Raw genomic sequence first — 22,361 nt, 5'->3', positions numbered from 1 at the left:
ATAATGTCTGTTCCATTTGATTGCTCGCTTGAAAATTGGGCGGCTTCATAAAGATGCACTGTGCTGAGGTGTTGACCTAGATGTAAATACAAAGAAATAAAAGCTGAAACTCTGAACTTTTGTTTCATATTCATCCTTTAATCTGAAACGCCAAATGTTTTCAGTTTCCAACAAGAAGAAATGAACTGACCTTGTTATTCCAATAACTTTGGAGGGGACTGTACACAGATATTCGCTATTCGCAAACCAGCTCTGTCCCGATTCTCTGTGAATAGCAAGGTTCCACTTTATAGTTTGAAGTTGTAATATCACAATTCACCACTAGATGGCAGGTGTGGCTTAGCTGCGCTTCCACTGGTTCTTATACAGCCAGTACACTATGTGAGTGGGCCGAATCATTTTTTTGTGGATTTGGAAATTACTTGCAAGACATAGTAATTTCCACTTGAATAATAATGATACTTAAAATGAGTTTTTTTTGTAAAAAAAAAAAAAAAAAAAAATCTATCTGTATCTATATATATATACAGTATCTATCTATATATATATATATATATATATATATATATATATATATTGGGTCTGAATGGTAAATTTTATGGACACGAGCACTTTGCACTGAATAAAAAAATTTAAAAAATCAGTATGTAGTTAGTTTTTCATTGTTCAAATCTTGAAAGCTACATCTTTATAAATGCTTTGAGAAATGTACCTGTATTATGAAAAATGAAATATGTCAAGATACTCTGATGTACATTGTTTTAATAAAAAGTAGACACAACTGCATGTATTTTGTTCATATGTAAAATGGCATTTGTCATATATCTGTTTAGGAAGTACGTGGTCCGATGTGACCCCCAGTAGCACTGATGAAAAATTGTGGCCCCCTTCATCAATTAAGCTGTCCATCCCTGACACCGGTGGAGAAAGTGGCAAAAGTCATTTGACATGCAATCACACACTACCATTATTCCCGGACGGAAATAGAATGTGTGAGTAATCCGCGCGGGAGATCCAGTAATCTTATAATCCCTCCACCATAATGTAGTAATGGTCTCTCCAAGCTTATCTAAACTAATTTTCCCGGTGGAATACAATCTCACATAACCGATGGTGTAGGAAGAGAAGCAGCCCTCAGATCAAAGGCAGTGCGGCAATCTTCCTTGTTGGAGCTTTAGTTTATCTTTTTTTAAAAATAACACAGACACGCATACTCCCAACTAATTCAATTCCCTCCTGTACAAAATAAATTAAAAAGACAATCCCGTGAGCTGCGAGCACCTAGTGGTTGACCAAGGAGGAGGAAGAGGAAGCGACGCGAGGCGAGTGGATCAGTTGCAGGAACTCGGCGGTGAAAACGGCCTCGGCGCACTCCTCCATCACGTCCTGGAATTCAGCCGCCACGTCACCAGCCGCATCCCACAACAACTCGTCTGCCAGGCTGCAGCACGACAAAGGAGACGATGACATAGAGACACACGCACCTCTTGGCAACTGCCTTGACCAGTTTTTGTCTTTTTGTAAATTTTGGAGTGACATCCAGGTCTTGATAATGTCACTGCTGTATGTAGTATGGTAATTAAATTCCTTGGAAACTATTGTCGCTTTCCCGTGACTGATATCCTTGAGCAACGAGGTCTCTCTGATGCTGTGGAATCGCTGCAGACCTTGGCTTGTGCTCTAAGGTGTGATGAAAAAATGCCAGGAAATATCTAACTCATCAGCCAAACTTTCTTTGGGGTTAATCAGGGACAATTTAAATGATGGCGGGCGTGTGCTGACTCACATTTCCCATGAATTTGAATGCGACTGATTAATTTTGATCACTGCCACATACCCCCTAATAAGAGGATGTGCACACTTGGGCAACCACATTATCTCAGTTTTTAATTTTATGTTCTCTCTGTAAAAGATTTGATGTCCTTTTCAGAAGAGTTTTAGAGCCCTGCATTAATGATTGAAAGTTTTACAATTAATTAATTTTGGTTTCATCATAATTATGTAAGACGAATCGAAAATTGATATGCCCGCAAGCTGCATGTATGTAAAATAGCACGCCTAAAATGAGCTTCCAGATTCTTGTTTGCCTGAGCGCCGCGCCGAGGTGAGTGCTTTTGAATATTCATAAAGTCAAATAAATAAGCAAGTAAACAAGTGTTTTGTGCGGCTGAGCCGCAGGCAGATGTGACGTACTGACAGTGTTGAAGTGTTTCTGCAAATTAAGCGCAACGCGGGGCACAGATGTGTCTTTCCAAACATTAGTGGGGGGACGCATAAAATTGATTCATTGGTCTGTTTGCGCTCCAACGCAAATTGACTATAAAACCATATGAGGAATCTTTGAGGACATGTAAATGCAAGAGTGGGTGAAAGAGCGCGAGAGTGAACTATCAAAATCTGCTTCATCTGCTTTGGGACTGACAATGCCATGTCATCAACATACACATTCGGCAGTGCAGTTTAGTACAAGTCTAACTGGGATAACCACACACAGGGTTTTCGCTAAGCACAGAGAAGGAGGGTCTGAAAGAAAATATGCAAATATGTGTCACAGGTTGGATTTATACTGCAGGGCAAGTGTGCAAATCCCCATTTCATGTCGACATCCCATTTTTGGGACTGGCTATTTCCAAACACCATGTGAATAACTTCACAAGCATTAATGGTGGGCAGTGACGATAAAGAAGGAAACAATAACACACAAACCAGACAAATATTAAGCATGATACACTACTCCCAAAAGGTTTGGCATTCAGTTTCGGCTTTCGGGTGAAATTTCAGGACGAGACTAAAATGCATTCAAGTCGTAACAGGTGAACTTAATGTGACCTTCTCTCAGCTTTTAAATGCACATGTCCAACTGTTAAATGTCTCAGTACTTTTTGCACAAGATGCTGTTCCGTAACGAGGAGCTTAACAGCAAAATTCACAACAGGCATTTGATCCTTGAATCGACCAAGGAATGTCCTGTTTCAATTCGAGATAGTGTTGAAACAACCATCCTCACCATGTTGTTCGCGTTTTGACATCTTGAGACCAAGACGACTCCTCACAATGGATCAACAGTACCTTGCCATTGTGATGCTTCAAACAGGTCGTTCTCAGACAGAAGTGGCCACTGTGCTTAGACTGTCACAGAGTATCATCAGCACATTACAACAGAGATACTGAGAAATGGGAAGAGTCACAGAAAGATGTCGAAGTGGACGTCCTTTGGTCACATCCCATGCTGATGATTGCTACATCGTGAACAATGCCCTGAGAAATCGGATGATGAATGCCACTCAACTCCAGGCACGTTTAAGGAAGGTGGGGGGCACCCAAGTGTCACATCAGACCATTCGAAACCGTTTACATTAGGGGTGGCCAACCCGCGGCGGTTTGGCTGGTTCAATGGGGCTCTCGGGCTTTCACATGACAAGCGGTGAAAATGCCTCGGTGGTGGCGCTGCCATTCAAAGAACGGCGCTAAGTATAGCAGAATTTACGATGTCAGTCTATCATAAATCCCGTTATTTGGTTGACATACAGGGCAACCAGTCAGATGACAAATGAATTCTGACCATTAGGTCACCGCTCATGCGCAAACAATGGCGCTAAGCGCTAAGCTAATCAGCAAATGACCTCTGATTTTAAGGCAGGGGTGCCCAATACGTCGATCGCGATCGACCGGGAGCCAGCGGACTGTTCCCTGGTCGAATAACTTTGGCGGCCCCTGCCCTATGTGGCAAGCTGACCCTAGGACTAAGGAACCGCTGCAACTCGCATCCAGACAGTGCCTGCTTCAAGCCAGATTTGAAGAGGATTGTTCAAGAGAAGGAATGCCAGAAGTCCCTGCACTAAAGGCGCTAAGCAACATGCATAGTAAGAGAAAATTTTATTTTTGTTTGTGGACTTGGTTGAACAGCATTTGTGTGTGTGAGACCGTGCACACAGTATTCATTGGCCTGTGGTCTTCGTACTGTAGGAGTCAATTCCTGTCATTATCATGTCGGTGTGTGACATTTACAATAAATGTGGCTGACCAGAGGTCTGTGTGTGTGTGTGTGTGTGTGTGTGTGTGTGTGTGTGTGTGTGTGTGTGCGTGCGTGCGTGTGTGTGAGGAAGGGATGGGGTGATGTTTATGTGTACCCATGTGTATGATGTGGCTCTTTGCAGTTACAGGGAAAAAAATGTCTCTTAGTCTCTGACTGGTTGGCCACCCCAGGTTTACATCAGACTGGGCTGCATGCTAGCCCACTCTGATGTACCTGACCACACCACCAGGTACAGGCGCCATCATCTGGCATGAGCCAGGGAGCATTTACGCTGGACGAGGGACCAGTGGACCTCATTGCTGTTCTCTGATCAAAGTCGATTCATGTTGAGCAAAAATGGATGCCTGCCGAAATGTGCTCACTACATATGACTTCTTATGAGCCAATTTCTGAGGTTTGCAGCCAGAAGCTTACTACAAAGACATAACAAAGCATTTGCGAGTCTTGTTACCTGTCTGCGATGGACCAGAAGTTGACGTCGCCAGTGCCGCCCTCATTAGCCGCACGCCGTAGATATGAGTCAAAGTCTTCACGGTAGTGTCGAATGCTTCTCAGCATGCTGCCAGGCACGCTGATGACCGTCCTCACCGCGCCACCCTCCTTTGGACCGGGGAATATCGGAAGGCCGTCTTCCTGGGATGCCTCCTCCATGAGGCTGCTCTCGGAGACGACTCTGTAGTGAGACGAAACAAAAAGATGCTTGTGTGTGATGATGGCCTTTCTTCACCCTGAATTTTTCCACAGGAAGTGGGCAAACTTTTTTGCTCAAGGGCTATGCCCCTCCCCCCCAGCTTTAGACAGTGCGAGCTAGGTCAATTTACTCAGGGGTGGTGTTGTCTGAAGTTACGGTAATGAATTTGTAAAGCGACGGTTTGCAGAGGGCTCAGCTGAGCACAGCTGAGCGCTTTCTAATCCTCCCTACTTGGACGGATCGGCCTGCTTCTTGTGCTCTCTGAGCTATATTTAGTGTTGCGACAGTTCCGACACACACGCCTTTGTCAAGAACCACTTGTGCTCCTAAAGAACTGATTTGTGGCCCAAAACATCCTCAAATTTGCTTCATCACATCAATTCTCCGCCCCCAATATTCACAGGGTTTTTTTTTTGCTGGTTGTCTTTCCATTTAAGAAAGGGGAGGGGGGTTAAGAGTTGATGCATGATGCGCAACACCGGGGCTTGGGCCCACCTAGAAAAATATCCTGGAGCCATCCCTGAGTAGATGCATACTCAATGCAATTTCTTCTCTCAAGAATACGCTAGAAAGACATCTTTTGGTGCTTGACAGGCATATAAAAACAATCTCCACAAGTTTTGAATCATATTTTTCATGATAGACACTCACGAGTGGAGTCTCAATGTTGATTCAAGGATGTGTCAATAAAGGAAGATGGAGCTAGAACTAAGACAAAGATAGCTTCAAGATGGGATAGCTCACAGATGGACTGCTGAGCTTTGGAAGAGTTGAAAAAAAATCAATGCGGAGGTAAAAAAAGAAAAAAAATAGGTGTGATTATTTCAGCAGTCTTTGACATTGACAAACACTTTAATGCTGGGCAATCAATGATGTCCTGAAGTAATTGTGTTGGGAGTGGAGAGCACATTTTCTGGAACTGCAGCCCGTCAAACAAGAGAGGCGAGGGGATTAAAATAAAAGAAAGAAAGAATGCATGAAAGGTTTGGAAGATTACTGAGTGTGTCTTTCATCTTTCTATTGGTTATGATGGAAGATGCCTAGGGCCAGCCGGGGTGGCGGCCTGACCGGGGTCTGCGTCTCGACTCTTCACCATGGATACATAAATCTTATCTTGCACCATGAAATCTCTCATGATTCTATCAGTGGCCATGTGGAGTCATTGTTCTAGGTCGCTCCTTGCAAAAAAGAGGACCGACTGTACACACCGGACAGAAGGAATACAGGGGCTTTGACTTATACAGTCCGATTCCTTCCTCTTGAGGAAGGAAGCATTCTGACATGTCCTGAAGAATGGAAACTGGATATGCCAAATGTCTAATCTAGGTCGTCATATTTGAACACTGAAGTAGACAGGCGAAGGCTTAAATAGCAGCAACTTGCAGCCTGTCAAAGTCAACAACTAAACACTTTCTGCATTTATCTCGCCCCTAATGACTCCCCCATGTTCAACGTATTTGCCTTGGAAGGAGCCGGGCACGCACTGCACTTGGGAGGAACCAAGTTGCTTCGTACACATTGCGTGACTTGAGAGCACCTCTGCTCCTGTTCTCCAGTCAATACAAGTGTCATCTATTTTAGTCAGTCCTTCTGGTAAGACTTGAGAATGATGCTAATGTAACAGCACTTAGGAGTGCTAAGTGGTATATAAAAAAAACAGAACATCCATCCATTTTCAGATCCGCTTTCTCCTCACAAGGATCGCCGGGTGTGCTGGAGCCTATCGCAGCCGTCTACAGGCAGTAGCCGGGGTACACCCTGAACTGGTTTGCCAGCCAATCGCAGGGCACACATAGACGTCCAACCATCCGCGCTCACACTCACACCCAGGGACAATTTAGAGTGTCCCATTAATCTGGCAGGCATGTTTTTGGAATATGGAAGGAAACTGAAGTACCCGGAGAAAACCCACGCAGGCACGGGGAGAACATGCAAACTCCACACAGGAAGTCTGGAGCCAGAATCGAACCCTGCACCTCTGTACTGTGAGGCCGACGCGCTAACCAGTCGACCGCCGGGGCCGCCAGGGATTAAATACTGTATCACATACTATGAAGCTGTGTGGGGCGTCCCAGTGGTCGACTTTGTCGGCCCGTCGACCTAACAGTGCAGAGGTGCAGGGTTCAATTCCGACTGTCCTTTATAACGCACATAGTGCTAGTTAAGTTAGGTGGCAAAGGACACACCTCGACTTCGATATGTATTTACTTGATCTATACAGGAAGGATTTAACTTGACAGGCGTTGCACCTTCTGTGTGTGCAATCTGACAGGCAGATGCAGAGGTGGACCACCTTTACTGTATGTGCTGGTGGGAGCATCAAAACATGCAGTCACCCTGTGCGACCAGACGAAATTTTTACTAGCACACACGTAAAACAGGGCAGGATTTGCGAGTATAATAAGCGCACTTTCAAGCCCTGAAGGAGGGAGGCCTCCTCCTGGGAAAGCACTTACTTTGACACTTCACCAGGAACAAAGCAGAGTGCTGAAGGAAAAAAAAAACATTTCATCCAGTCTCGAGGCCTAATTATGGAAAATAGCCAATGGTCTCCTGTTGTCATTTGCACACGCATTTGTCCCTCAAGCTACAATCTACACTACAAAAAGCCCATTTTTGTCCTCAAAAGTAACCGCTTGTAGCATCTGTGCTCATCATGCATGTACATCTTCTTGGTTGCTAAAACGGCTGTATCATTGAAATGGATAAAAAGAAGAGACCACTGACAGCAGAATACAGAAAAGGATAAAAGGACATACAAACCCACCCTGTTTCTACGGGTTCACCCAGAACAATATCAGCGGCCGCAGGCTGGCTTGGCATTCGCTTGGTCATTCTAATTGGTTGTGGAGAGCTTGGCCTCGAGCCTGGAACCTCGACCTGAGAGCCTGGGAAGAACAGCAAGAGGTCGAAGGTGGCGGAGGAGGTGAGTGTGAAGAAATAATTGGATTGGGTTACCACCGTAACACGTTCTCTACCTAGAGGACATGTGAGGGAAACTTAAGGGCATCCTCACACTAGGCCATTCTCCATGAATTATTTCCAAACTGTTCTGTTTATTTCCAGTATGCAAAGTGGCGGTTATCCTCAATAACTGCTGAGGGAAGCAATCGCATTATTCACACGACACATTCATTCCACTTGCGCTTGTGACCGATCTTGCCATGGAGGTTTTTTTGACTGTAGTTTATTTCAAGAGGTTATGTTTATGTCTTATGGGCAAGCTGATGGTTCTCATGAGTATCTGACAGGAGGACCAATCACAATGTGCTCAGTGTCATCAGTAAATGTGTGACTATGCCGTGGGCTATTTTTTTTCAACTATGTGGAATATTTTGAGTCATTCTGTTTATTGCTGTCATGCAAGTGGTGGTTATTATGAATAAGTGGTGAGAAAAGTAATCGCATTAATCATATGACACAGTTGCATGTGAATGTGCGCATGTGCATGTGTGCGACAAGTGTGAAATTTATCACTCCGTTGATTGTTTCTGGCCCACTTTTTCCAATGATGCCAGAGGAGGGGGAGTGTACCGATCTTGAGCATGCAGAAGAACACTCAAACCAAGATGAGTTTATGTGTCGAGTAGACCGACACATGGCCCAGGTTGAGCTCGCCCTAATTGCCTAAGCGCAGTTAATAGAGCGTTTAAAATGCTTGTGCATGACTAGATGATGAGTACCTGCTGGCTGCTCCCATTGAAGAGCATCTGAGTAGGCGATCGAGGCGATTCGTCTCCTCACTTGCTCATGGTCCCTCTGCTCCGAAATAAATTCGGTAAAGACGTCGAGCCTCCCCGCCGCAAGCGGTAGGGCGTTTCCACGGCGACCTTTACCTGTATCTCCTCCATGCGCTGCAGCATTCCCTCGAGGGTGGGGGCTTGCAGAACCCGCAGCGCTGCGTCCTCTAAGTGATCTTCCGGAAGGACCCCGCCCGCCTCCTCGCCTCGCTCGGCCACCTGAGAGAAGTGAACAATTAAGGGAATTGAATTTAAGTGCATCTGAGGCTTGTTTAATTGCCCAGCTAAGAATAGCCTTTATGGTTCACCCTCATTGCAGCCTGCTCTGACAGCTTATTCCTCAGCGGCAAGTCGCTCCTGCTCCAGGACTCTCCGAGATGCTGAGGTAAACACACAAATGAAGATAATTGGCACTTCAAACGCTGTTACAAAAGCACAAAACACACACTGAGATATGCCGCATCGTTGAATAATGCATCATAGCAAGCCAAAGATAACACCAAATATGTCCCCTGAGGAACAGTGAACCGAAACGGGCGATGAGATCAGACCCACTTCCGAGGAGTCCTGAATGCACTTGAAGATCCTTTGAGATTCGCATGTCACTGTTATTTGTCAACACGATCTTGTCTTTGATGTTCAAGTGGGAAAACCCTATATTCTAGCATCATTTTTACCAAGCAATACAAATGCTGTTATGTACCATATGCATGTGTGTCTGAATCATCGAGTCCCACAATTTAATTGCCTTATGAAGGCCTAATGGTAACAGAAGAGACGCAACAGGGACATGTATTTGACCTTTGGGGGGTGAAAAAGTCCAGTGATTGTACTGTTAATTATGTGGGGGCAAAATAACACAACCCGATTCACATTTTGTTTTTTAAATGCATTTCAATCGGTTGAGAAATGGTGACACTCTTTACCACCTTTCAAATATTTTGTGTTGAGCGTTTTTGTTGTTTAGTTTTTGTTCCAGAAGAACCTGAGTGAGACTTTCGCTCTGCAATCACTCAGCTAATTTATTCACGCATGAAAGTAAACAAAGGCAGCTGACAAATCAAGATTGACTTTGCCGCCAAGGCCTTGAATCTAGATATGCACACTTAGAGTTTAATATGAGTAAAAGGGGATGTAAGAAAGAAGATTTTATTTTTTTAAGGTTTTGTTTGCAAAACAGTTGTGTCTCAGGAGGGACTGTCCACCCATGAAGTGTGAAATTAGACAACCAAGTAACGCTGCTGGTTTATTAAACAGTTAGATAACAGTGGGGCTAATGTGCATAACAACCACTCGAACGTTTCCATGACATGACCTCGGCTTGTCGAAAAGAAAGGGTGGATGGGGGCTTTTGTGTCCCCATGTGCTAGAAAAACGCTATCATTGTCCTGCTTGCTTGCATTGTCAGGCTCTGCTAGTACAAAGCAAGAAGCTGGGCGCTGTGAACATCCGTCGCTTGAGATGGCCAATTACTAGCAGGAAGGATCCAGCTCAATGGTGGTCAATCAAACGAAAGCTGGGCTTGCTATTGGCCCAGCAGTAAGCAGGGTTCGGATAAGAGCTATCTCATTCCATGAGACAGCTCTACCCCAAAAATGAATGTCACCAGGGGAAGAAATACACAGAAAAATATCTCCATATCATTATCTTTGGGGTATTGTGACGAACACATTTCCCAGGTGTGTTTTATAAAGACACCTGGGACCTCATACACAAAAAGTGCATACGCATAAAAATGGGGCACACGCACTTTTCCACACTCACGTTCAGATGTATCAAGAGTGAAATGACCATGGAAATGTGCGGTGCTCCAAGGCAACTAGTTGGCTGGCCTACATGTTTTTCTTGCTTTAGAGCCATGGAGAGACATAGAGATGATGCTGGGCAGTAGCGGGTGCAGTGGCGCGTGAAGGAACAATAGATGAATGGACTGTTGCAATGCCCCTGAAAACGTTTTCTGTTGACGGGCTGTCGCAGGGGGCATTTTGACTATTGCAACGTCCACCCAACTCGGGGATCGAACTCATGCTGCCACCACTTCTCCGCTGATTTAAAAGTCCAGGCTGCCGTCACTGCTCAGCACCCAATTAGAAGTTAATAACTGAGGTCCCTGGGAACTATGTTAAACTGTGAAAAAGATGAAAAATAATGTCTACACGAGATATACAGTGTGATATCGCGCTCACCTTGGGCTCATCTAGAAGTGGTCCGATTCTCTCTCGCACCTGCTGCTCAGCCCTTTCAGCCCACTGAGTCGGCGAGACAACCTCGGCCCTGTATATCAAAACAGTTGATTAGTTTCATTTGTATCCAGTTGTGAGCATGTGGTCTCTTCCTCTGAGGTCGCAATCAGGCCAGATCTGCATGCATCTGCCCGCTGCCTTTACCTGTACCTCAGTCGTTCAATGCGTTCGGCCTCCAATCGTGTCAGCTGGTTAAGGTCCTTTAGTCGTTGCGCGGTGTACTTGTCCAAACATGCGGCTCTGTGGTGAACAAAATGTTGTGTGTTCAGTATTTTGTCATAAGAGAACCAGTGAAGACATAAGGAGAAGTGTGACCATAGCCAGAGAACAAGAAATGTGTTATCGGAAAGGGCTTGTACAACATGAGCAGTGCAGTTAATTCATTCATCCATCCATCCATTTCCAATATCACTGATCCTGTTCAGGGTCACAGGGTCCTGGAGCCTATCATGGTTGGCTTTGGGCGCAAGGCGGAATAAACCCTGGACTGGCCGTCAGCCAGGTGCAGAGCACATATAGAAATGGACAACTATTCACACTCACATTCACACCGTCACTGAGATGGAACTGAACCCACGCTGCCCGCATCCCAGTCAGGCGAATGTACCACTATATCAAGAGTGACCAATGCAATTAATTAGACCATCAATTACACACAAGCATGTTAATTTGACAGAGTGAAATGTATATAGCTTAATGACCAAAGTGAAAATGTGGATCACGTTTTTGCTGCATTTTTTCCCTCCTGTTTTCAAAGGGTGCGATAGTTTCGCTGTATTTTTGATTTATTTAGCAATTTCACCTCTACAGCTTTTTTGTGATGTCACCACAGAAAGTGTCATGATAACAACCACAGCCCTAGTACAACATGAGCAATACAATTAGTTGTATGATAATCAACCAACAATAATTAATTTGAACAAGCAGATGGTGACATAATTAGCATGTAGCACAATCAGAGATAAAGGTAATAATTTGGGCATTTTCACCACGCTGAAAACATGTTCCCCTTCTGTCTTTCAGATGTATTTAGTTTTATATTGACTTATAGGTGTTAGCTTCTCTTTGTACTTGACTGTTTAAATGCACAATTTTAATTACTGCACATTTATTAAATATTTTCATAGGCTTCTGATTCTTTGGGAGGTCCAATTGTGGTAATGATGTTTTGATTAAATAAACGTATGCGGAGCAGAAAAACAGGCAGTGAATTAATCTCCCACAAAGACATACGATCTCGATTTAGAATTGAGCGAGCGATTTGATTAATTTATTGCGGATGGCAAAAAACTAAGTGATTGGTGAGTGATGCCTGCGGCTGCGGGTAAATCCAATCTGACACAGGACTTGGAAATAACATTGAGAAGACAAATGAGGGACTTCGTTCCATATTTGTTCTCTTGTGCCAACTATTGCTGCAACAAAAACCCCAACTCAAATCTGTATAAATATTTAATACAGAAATACGGTTTCTGTTAAGCATGAAAGAAGGCTAAAATTTATGTTACCCGAGTGCTTCATTCTGGGCTTGTCGCTTCTTTTCTGAGCTTGGGTGAGCCGCTTCACTGAATCCCACATGGGCTTTCTCGGGACTCGAGGAGGACAACAGCTTGGCCGGAGATGAGAGGCATCTTGGCTCGGATGTCGTCTTGTGACGGGAACTGTGGAGGTCCATTACAATCTTTCATTCTGATGGGCTTCATTTTAAACATCGACATTCGCTAAAAGACATTTTTGCAAGATAAAATACTCTCCTCTGTAGTTAAAAAAATACAATAACATAAATTCGCTAATAGAAGTAAGGCTACTTTTTTTTAATATAAAGCCTGTTTGCAACCATTCATTATGTCTTGGCGTCCCTAATAAAGTGTCCAGTGAGTCTAGCCAAAAGGATATAAAATGCCTTTTAGAGCAGTTCAACAACACCCTGAGAGTGTAAGTATAACTTCAACACTACACAGATTCCATAATCATCACATATTACAGGAATAGACAGCAAAGAGGCTCACCGTGGCGGCGAGAGAGAAGACGACGCCGGTATCCACGGCACTGACGGCTCCCTGTTAGGAAACTCATTGACTCGGAGGCGAGAGGAAACTGTGGGCTCTTTGAAATGTGCGTCCTCCTTCCCAAAATTGCCCTAACAGGACATAAACCATTTCATATGCTGCGTGTCAGCCTGGGATAATTGTGACATTTACAATTCCAATAAACACCTTCACTTTTGGAGCCTGGGCATTTTTTTTGCCAGGGGAGTTTCTCTTGAACTGTTGCGGTGCCCCCTGCAGGCCAATCGGCTTGTCCAGTCCACGCCGCTTCTGCATCGCCATTCTCCGAACTGCCAACATAACAAATGGTTGACAATAAATAAGCGGAGTACCTACATGTATATTAATTTGGGGCAGGAGTACCTTTGAAAGTATAGTTAGGGATAGCAACAATTGAAACTTTAAAAAAACAAAAAAAACAATCCCATGCCAAAAGATTGAATTTGGAGTTCAACCTAAACAGTCTGGAAAAAGATGCCTCAAAATTTAAACCTTGCATACATGTCGGCATCATGTTTGACTTCAGCGCCTTGGGCATTTAAACCAATTTCCCAACCTTATTGAGACAAAGTGCGCATTTCACATTAGTAAAATCTCATGGCACATCACGAAACAAAAATGTTCCCGGGGAAAAAAATATACGACAGATCAATTAAAAAATAAAAAAGTTTTTTTACGTTTTTAATTTGTACAAATGCACTTAAAGATATTTTTTAATCAATGACAAAATGCCCAGAAACACTATTGAATTAAACACAATTACATAAATCCAAAATCTATTATATTTTTAAAACCTCATAAAATGAACAGAAATTCCACTAAATAATTACAAACTTGACCATAACATAATTGTTAACCAGTACATTTGAAAATTCATGATAATAAACACTGAATAGAGTCAATGATTATTTTACATTTTAATATTTATTTCTTATTTTATCGAATTTATTGAATTTAAACATCTTTATATTCCTTCAATTTTGGCACCCAGCTGCACAAGTTCAATGAGCTCTCACCATGGCTACTTCTCAGTGGATTGCTGGCTTTCGGGGGTCCGTGAGCCACACCACTTCCCCTAGGTGCTTTGATGGCGGGCAACATCCTGGGATAAGTGGACGGCTTCTTCTGTGAAGGACAAGCTGGATCTTGCAAGGCTTGCTGTAATTCGTGTTTGCTGATGGCATAGTCCAAAATCTAATGGGAGACATAATCGTCAAGTGCACCTGCCTGTGATGTGACAACATAATTTTTACGTTCATGTTTCCTTCACCTCTAATTTAAGCAGGATTTCACGAGACATCTCTGGCATGGGCGAGCCCGGCTCCACTTGTATCCTGGCCGAGCACAGGGAGAGCTGGCAAATGAGCCGGCTCAGTTCTGCACAATGAGGTGGCAGTTTGCTGTGACGCTGTTCGGCAAGTTGGCAGTTGACCACCTGCAAAGCTTTCAGGGTGCCACGATGGGCACCTGCAAGACGCTGGATGGCTGTAGACTGTGTGATTAAAAACAACAGTATAAACATCACAGAGGTTGATGTTGACCATTTTCATACCTGATGCTTATAGTTCTAGTTATATTACTGGTACTCTTGAAACAAACCTTCTTATCAACCCACATGCCCTGGTTGTGAAGCTTCTCAATGTACTGTTGTGTCGCTTTGATCTGAAGGAAAATAAATCAAATATAAATGTTATTCTAGGGACCCAAAATTATCTTTTTGAGTTTATGAATAGCCAAACTGAAGTACCTGCTGGTGGAGAGCATAGATGATCCGTGACGAGCGCTCGGACTGCTTCTGCCAGCGTACCTCCAGCTTCTCCTGCTCACTGGGTTCCAGATCTTCCGCCACATTGTGCTCATTTTTAACACATAAAATGTCTCTGATAGACAGTTTCTCCACTTGCTGGATGAAGTTTTCTAGCTCGGCGTGAAGCTTGTGCATCTCTTGGCCTAAGAGATCCTGCTGGCCCACTGACCCTGGTGGCTTCAAAAACACACCATGATCCCAATTACAAGATGTAATGGCATTAGCGTGCATCAGTACCGGTACTTGGTATCAGTGAGTAATGAAATGCTACTTAGACACATATTTGGTCTAAAATAAATTGGTATTGATGTATCCCAACAGTTAATAGTGTCTGAGAGGAGTGATTCCATTCATGACATGACAAGTACTTGGCACAAGAATGTGACTTTTTTGGGGGGGTTTTACTCTCTTGATAAAAAAAAGTAACAATATAGTAAATACCAGTATTAATGCACTCTCAGAGTTCTTTTGCAGCCTCAATATCTCCTGTCTCAGGAGATCCTCCTGGTCTGGGAAATCTGCTGTCCTGAGAATCATATGTCCTGTCGAGGGGGGCTGATGAATGTGGACCCTGGATGTCATGGGGGGCTTCTTGGCCATGACCTGTTGTTGTCTGGCTCCAAGTAAGTTTACCTCTGGATCCAGGCCCTGCAAAGAAAGAGGTCATATGGGACTTAACACACAATAGAATGGATAAACCAAAATAAATGCAGGTATCAAGTACCTTTTTTAGACTTTCAAGTTCATTCTGAAGCTTGCGGACCTCCTGCCTTAAGAGATTGTGCTGGTCTGCACCTACTACCGGCCTTGTTGAGGTGGCTGGATGGCCTTTTTGCTTGGAATGGGCGGGATGCCTCTTTGAAGCGGGCTGTTTGGATCCAGGTCTCGTCAGTCTCTCTTTCAGACTCAGTTTGGTTGTCATCTTCCATGGGAAAGAAGAAATTACCAAGTCAAGGCAAATCTTGCGACTTTTTTTCCGCAGTTCACTCTTGAGGCACATATCTGAAGCTCGCTAAGTGACTCGAATATTTGCTCGCAAACATAAAACCAAACAAAACAAAAATCAACCAAGCAATGGCTTGGAACTTTGAAGACTCATAAGTTGAGGTTTAACTGTATTAATAGTTTAAAAAATAAATATACCAAATCGTATCCCCAAACAGTTTATTTCTAACTCATTTTACACAGTACACTTTAAAATAAATGGTGCACTTGACTTTGAAAAAAATGCACCATAAACTCTCCATAACTTCTGAACAACACAGGCTAAACACAGCACCTCCCCAACATACAGCTTGTCACAATTACTACTTTCTTTTTTGCCAGGACATTGATACCATCTTGTGGCATCATGAGGCACAACAGAAAGATCACAGAAACCAAAAAATGGGAAAGTTTTCTCATCAACGAGCTAAGGATGGGTTCCCCAGAAAAGAAAAACACAAATAGATGAATTTTGGAATAGCAAACCACAAGTAGGTGGGGATTCACTGTACACTGTTTATTCACATTGATTACCTGAGGCAGCGTACTATTGCAAATGTCCACCACGGAAGCATCTCCCAAAGAGTCTGCAGACGGCCTGCACATGGCTTGGAAACGTCTCCGCCTCAGATCCCTCTTGGCTAGGTCTACCGCAGCTTGCAGCTTTTCCTCGGAGAGACTGCTAAAGCCGAGCGAGCTTTTAACACTGCTGTCCACGTCCTTCTGCCGCTCACCTGGCGGTAGCGGGAGTAGCTTCTCAATGACTATGGCGGCCGGAGGACCCACAGCTGTGGCGCGGTTCCTGAAGTTGGCGGCCACTGCTTCATTGAACAGCAGCTGAGTAAAAAGGGACATAGCATGGAAAATTTTACATTTAAATTTTTGTAAACTAATAGTGTGCCTTCCTTACCCATCACATGTGAAATTTAACACCCAAGTGCATCTTCAGTTATCTGCGTGTTTCTGAAAATGTTACCAGGCCTGGTGACTGGTCACTATAATTATTGTGACAGTAAGCTTCAATTAACCATTTGAATAAGTAAACTTTTGTGACAGCTCATCGGGTGTGCTACTACGAATTATGGTCTAAAAGTTATTTATAGGATCATCCATTTATGCCAAAGAAGAATAGTGACAGGCACAGCAAGCAGATTATATTCAATTAGATAGCAAAAACAATTAACCTATGTTGCCATTGATACAAAAGAATGAGACAAGGCAATCACACAGTGAGTCAATCGAGATCATTACTATTTCAGTATGTATATATTCTGAGAGACATTTTTCTAATGTGCTGAAATGCCTTGGCTTAAGAAAAATTGGGAAAGACTGGACTGACAACAGGACAATGAGGATAAGAAATCATCGTTTACCTTGGTTTGGGATGTTGCAGTGGTTAAATAGCCACCGTTGTGGGTGTTTCGGTTTGAAGCCAAAACAACCCATTCCCTACCATTAGTTTGCTGTCCAGTGGAAATCATCGCGGCGATTATAGTTTAAAAATGAATTCATAACAGCGGGAAGGACCGCCATGTCGGGTCAAATTAGCATAAAAATCGCAAACATCGCATTTTTTGGTATTGATGTATCCCGACGGAAACGTCCAATAATTAATAAAAACCAAATGCCGATGCTTTGATGAAACCTTGATATGTATAGTTTCTGTGCTTGAGTAATGGTTTAAAAATCCATATTTAAAGTTGTTCAAACTACTCCGTGATTAAAACAAAACAAAAAAAACCCTGTACCGCCATGACAACGAATCGTCGTTGACGGGAAGTACGAAGTACGGAAAGCGAAAGAGATAAAATAGTACTGGTGTAACTTTTACGGAATTGTTATTGCAGGACCACTGACAGCAGTACATAACATACGCGTTTTACAACAATAATGCATTCTTCCCCGGAAATAGCTCTATTTCCACAGCTCTGAGCAAAGTGATCTCAGCTGTAAAACAAAGAGCTTATAAATTATAAGAGTCGCTTTTACAAAACATTTAATGAATGGGTTTACGTAGCCACATAACGTATGAATTACCTTCTATTCAAATTGTAATTGATATTTGAAAACGATAATGACGTTGTTACCAACAACAACACGAACAAAACAATGAGGTACGCGTCTCTACTCCGGAAGTGCTCCTGTGGCCTTTTTTGTAACTTGACATAAAATGTTCCTGTCTTAGGAAATGCTATGTCAGCTGGCAGCACAAACCGTAGGATCCAGTTCTATCTTAACTCATCTCCAAGCTAGTGTTTTCGCCGAACCGAACCATGGCCCAGTACGAACAAGTGAACGTGCGTGGCTATAGTGAATTCTGCAAGGCTGTGGCAGACAGGCCGGGCAAAGATATTTTTGCTTACTTCTCTGGCGACAAAGACGAGAAAGGAAATAGCTGGTGTCCAGACTGTGTCAGAGGTAAATGTTTATGTCGCAACCTGGAATAATACTTTTACAATGATGTTGCTCCAAAGGTCCCTCTTTGAATACTTTGTGTTTCCTATGTTCATAACGGTTCCCCAATTTTTGCCTGCAGCTGAGCCGATTATAAAGGGAGCAATGAGATCACTCCCCCAGGGCTCGGTCTTCATCTACTGTCAAGTTGGCGAAAGGAACTAGTCAGTATATCTGTTTTTTTTCTTCTCCGTACAATTTTCCTAAATATGAGGCGCTCTGATGTGCAAATGTGCAACAAGCTTCAGTCTCAAATAAATGGCCATATTCTCAAGAATAGAAAATGACCTTGTTGACCTCTTCTTACAGCCAACAAATATAAATGACGAGAATAAAAGAGATGTATGTGGGGTTTTTTTTCCACATTCAGCAAGTCAGTGTTAAAGTTACAGAAGGAGGGTGTCAAATTAGGGTATCAAATCTGGGTGAGGGATTCAAAGTTTTACAAACACAGGTAAGAAGGTTAATACAAACGTTTTAAGCCAAGTTGACAAAGTCACAGTAGTGCTTCAAGTCTAGATCAGGATTTGAAAATACAGTTTCAAATTCAAGTTAAGATTTTATGTTTGGATTAATGTTTAAAATTAGGGCTTCAAGACGGCCTTATGGTTTTAGAACAGTTTACGTGTTTAAATTAAGGTTTCAAGCCAAAGTTAAGGCTTTCAGTCGGATTTCAAGCCCAGGATATGATTATTATGCTGCTTGTTTTCAATGCAGTTGGAAGGATTCAAGCAATGAGTTCAAGACAACGCTCAAGCTGACTGGGGTGCCCACTCTTCTGCGATACAACACCGTATGAAACACACACAAACACACACACACACACACACACACACACATGTACTTTAGTCACATGTTTCGTGTGTCTCTGTGTGATTTTTCAGCCTCAGAAACTGGTGGAGGAGGAATGCTTCAAAGAGGATCTAGTGAGGATGATGTTCACTGAAGACTGAGAGACATCTGCCTTCGGCCACTGTTGGTTGGATCAAGAAACACAATAAAACACTTGTTAATCACACTCAATATAGTGACAATGTAATGCAAAAGCATTACATTATAATTATCCATGTTAATAACTTGTAGTAACATTTAATAAAGTCATGCCTGATGATGCAGCTATTGGTCACTTTCTTTAAATTAAAATTACAATTTAAGAACATATCAATGGACATCATTCTGTATTTCAACAGGTTAATAATGATGAGAAAAGTAATCAAATTAAGCGTGATAGTAGCGCTCTAGAACACTTTCATTAAATTTATCAATATTATTAATGTATGTATAGCAATGTGATTAAATACTAAAATGTAATATAATTTCTCATTCATACAGTATATATAACTAAACACTACGTTGAAATCTTATGAATACATTTATTTATGGATGTATTTATTTAAATGTATGTGTGGCATGGTCGGTCGATTCTGCCTCACAGTACAAACGTCAGGGGTTCGATTCCAGGCTTTGGCCTTGCCGTGTGGAGTTTGCATGTTCTGCGTGCGTTTTCTACGCGTGCTCCGGTTTCCTCCCACAGTCCGAAAACCTGCATAGTAGGTTGATTGGTTGATTAAATCAGGGGTGTCAAACTCAGGTCCTGGAGGGCCGCTGTCCTGCATGTTTTCCAAGTCTCCCTGTTGCAACACTCCTGATTCAAATGATCAGATCATCAGCAAGCTCTGAGGAAGCCTGACATTGAACCTGATCATTTGAATCAGGTGTGTTCCAACAGGGAGATTTGGGAAAACATGCAGGACATCGGCCCTCCAGGACCTGAGTTTGACACCTCTGCTCTAAATCGTCCATATGTGTGATTGTGAGCGCGAATGGCTCTTTGTCTATGTGTCCCCTGAGATTGGCTGGCAACCAATTCAGGGTGTACCCAGAAGATTGCTGGGATAAGCTCAGAGATATATCATAGTATTTCTATATTTTAAAAAGTAGAACTAGATGTATTTAATTTATGTCATTGATAATTTCAAATGGCCTACTACGTGTAGGTGTCTTCTGTGACCACTAGATGGCAAAGTATCATCGCGGATTATGAGTACGTTCACCTCCTGAACAATAAAAACTATATAATGTATACAGTACTGTATTTTGTGGTTGTTTACGGCAAAAAAAGACGACATTGGTGACACGAAAATAACGTAAGTGGATGTTTTTAAAGACTATAACAAAACTATTTAGAGCATGTATTGCGTGTGAAGTTGTTTTATTATGGACCGTCACGTGACCGGAAGTCTTGTGAGTGGAGAAGAACCGCGCAGCCGCAGCTGTGCAGTCAAGTGTTATGCGATACCGCCAATCTCATCGATAGTAATTACAATATCTTTCTGACGAGTAACGAACGCCTCACGAAAGTCCAAAATTAAAATAAAATGCATGTAATTAAATGGCATAAAGTGTAGGCGACTAAATAATTTCAAATAATATTTTATATGCTTAGTTAAATGAAATATGGATATAATTTTGAACTACATCAAGACTATCGTTACTATGAATGTTATCGACATTTGTATTAATCTACTCCTTCCTAAGGGAAATGGCTGACTCACTGCGCTCCATAATTAGACAAATTCGAGACAGGATTAGGATATTAAATTAACAGACAGGATTATTGTTTAAACGGAGATTGGGTTTATGGTGAAATAATAGTGAGGGATATAACAAATGCCCTTTCATGTCAAATTCAGACTCGTAGAAACAATACTGAGATAGATATTGCGATAAAATGGAAAACCTAGGGTGTTCAATAAATTTAACACAGTTTTAGGAATTTGGGAGAGGCTGGAGTGCCTGCTGACCAGTTATTAGACATTTAGGCCAATGGTGGTTAAATCGGCCACTAATAATAATAAGAATAAGAAGAAGAAGAAGGTGGCCATGTGGTCGACTGGTTAGCGCGTCAACCTCATACTCAAGAGGTGTGGAGTTTGCATGTTCTCCCCATGCCTGCGGGTGTTTTCTCCGGGTACTCCGGTTTCCTCTCTCATTCCAAAAACGTACCTGGGACGTTAATGGAACACTCTAAATTGTCCCTCGGTGTGAGTGTGAGCGCAGATGGTTTTTCGTTCTTGTGTGCCCTACGATTGGCTGGCAACTGGTTCAGAGTGTCCCCCGCCTACTGCCCGAAGACAGCTGGGATAGGCTCCAGCACCCCCCGCGACCCTTGTGAGGATAAAGATTGATGGATGGATCAGAAAATTGATGGATGGATGGATGGATAATAATCATCATAAGAAGATGAAGTAATTAAATATTAATAATTTGTAATGGGTATTAATTTGAAAATAAACCTACACTACCAGCAAGGTGTGACACGTTCCTCTAACTGAATTTAGAGTAAACAATAATTATAACAAGTATTGTTCTTTCTCCAGCCATGGAAATCTAATGTACAGTATTGTAATTTGAATACGGGATATCGACACCTAGTATCGATTTTGCCACACTACTAACGAGACGGATTTAAGTGCAGCACATTCCTGTGCACGGCGCCCGCGGACCAAGACTCACAGGCGGTGGAGATTCACCGCGACGCCTCGCTCGCAGGGGGCCGGGAGGAGCTCACCCCAAAGACATAACTCACCTCGGACCGCGTGAGCAAGGCGGGGGGAATCGTCAGCCACTTATCCGTGGTTTGGGGGCCAGGGGAGCGGAGATGTCGGAGCTTCTGCTGAACGTGCTTGGGGAGCGGCTCGTCAACCGCGAGAAAGCCGAGGTGGACGTGCAGGCGCTGGGTGAGCGGGTGTCGCTGCTCGGCCTGTTCTTTGGCTGCGGCCTGAACGCGCCGTGTCGGCAGTTCAACGGCAGCCTGTGCGACTTCTACGGCCGCTTCAAGCAGACTTCGGAACACCGAGACAAGCTGGAGGTAGTGTTCGTCTCCTCGGACCAGGAGCAGAAGCAGTGGCAGGACTTTCTGCAGGAGATGCCCTGGCCCGCCTTGCCCTTCAAAGACAGACACAAAAAGGTAAGAAGTGGTACAATTACACGCGTAGGTGCTATCATTTGGATGTCCCATTTACAAAATGTCTTGTCTCCCCCCCCCCCCCCCCCCGTCCAATTAAAACTTCTCCAATTCATTTCGAAACAAAAAACATTGAAGACCTCAGATTTCTTCTCCCTCACCATCAAGTGTATGTTCTTTATATTTTGTCGTCATTCAAATATATATATATATATATATTGTGTGTGTGTTTGTGTATATATACAGTATATATATATAATATGTGTGTGTGTGCTGTATATATTGTGCGGAACTTTGGTTAGGTGCACTCAGCTACAGTAGTTCATTGACCTGCATATTATTATATACATTTTTTTTTGAAAAATGCAATGGTTACTCCTTTGTTCACTGA

General features: G+C 43.0%; 3 protein-coding genes across 4 annotated transcripts in view; 2 read left to right on the top strand and 1 right to left on the bottom strand.

Moving 5' to 3' along the window:
* Positions 1-117: 117 nt before the first annotated feature.
* Positions 118-17,336, bottom strand: kiaa0753 (KIAA0753 ortholog). Of its 2 annotated transcripts, none has more exons than XM_086125946.1 (19): positions 16,923-17,336; positions 16,084-16,386; positions 15,290-15,487; positions 15,007-15,213; positions 14,506-14,742; positions 14,358-14,420; positions 14,029-14,250; positions 13,775-13,952; positions 12,927-13,048; positions 12,720-12,850; positions 12,219-12,371; positions 10,855-10,950; positions 10,654-10,741; positions 8,776-8,847; positions 8,564-8,686; positions 8,411-8,486; positions 7,495-7,615; positions 4,488-4,709; positions 118-1,441 (listed from the first exon to the last, which is right to left on the bottom strand). In XM_086125946.1, the coding sequence occupies exons 1-19, from the start codon at positions 17,028-17,030 to the stop codon at positions 1,282-1,284; spliced, it is 2,880 nt and encodes a 959-aa protein (XP_085982072.1). In that variant the 5' UTR covers positions 17,031-17,336; the 3' UTR covers positions 118-1,281. The 2 variants fall into 2 exon arrangements, with proteins under 2 accessions (XP_085982072.1, XP_085982073.1); XM_086125947.1 differs by having other exon boundaries at positions 10,861-10,950.
* Positions 17,337-17,690: 354 nt separating this feature from the next.
* On the top strand, positions 17,691-19,118 carry txndc17 (thioredoxin domain containing 17). The gene is made up of 4 exons (XM_086125388.1): positions 17,691-17,967; positions 18,086-18,167; positions 18,721-18,796; positions 18,888-19,118. The coding sequence occupies exons 1-4, from the start codon at positions 17,823-17,825 to the stop codon at positions 18,954-18,956; spliced, it is 372 nt and encodes a 123-aa protein (XP_085981514.1). The 5' UTR covers positions 17,691-17,822; the 3' UTR covers positions 18,957-19,118.
* Positions 19,119-21,476: 2,358 nt separating this feature from the next.
* nxn (nucleoredoxin) overlaps positions 21,477-22,361 on the top strand; it is a 29,527-nt gene continuing 28,642 nt past the window's right edge. Inside the window, exon 1 of the mRNA XM_086126153.1 lies at positions 21,477-21,973. Within this exon, the coding sequence (XP_085982279.1) occupies positions 21,665-21,973 (309 nt within the window). The 5' untranslated portion in view covers positions 21,477-21,664. The remainder of the gene's footprint in view (positions 21,974-22,361) is intronic.

Source organism: Hippocampus guttulatus, chromosome 12 (assembly GCF_054856545.1).
Source record: "Hippocampus guttulatus isolate MCC_2025c chromosome 12, RoL_Hgut_1.0, whole genome shotgun sequence".
NCBI lineage: Eukaryota > Metazoa > Chordata > Actinopteri > Syngnathiformes > Syngnathidae > Hippocampus > Hippocampus guttulatus.
Note: the sequence above shows the minus strand (reverse complement) of the source record. Positions and strands in the feature narration are given on the sequence as shown.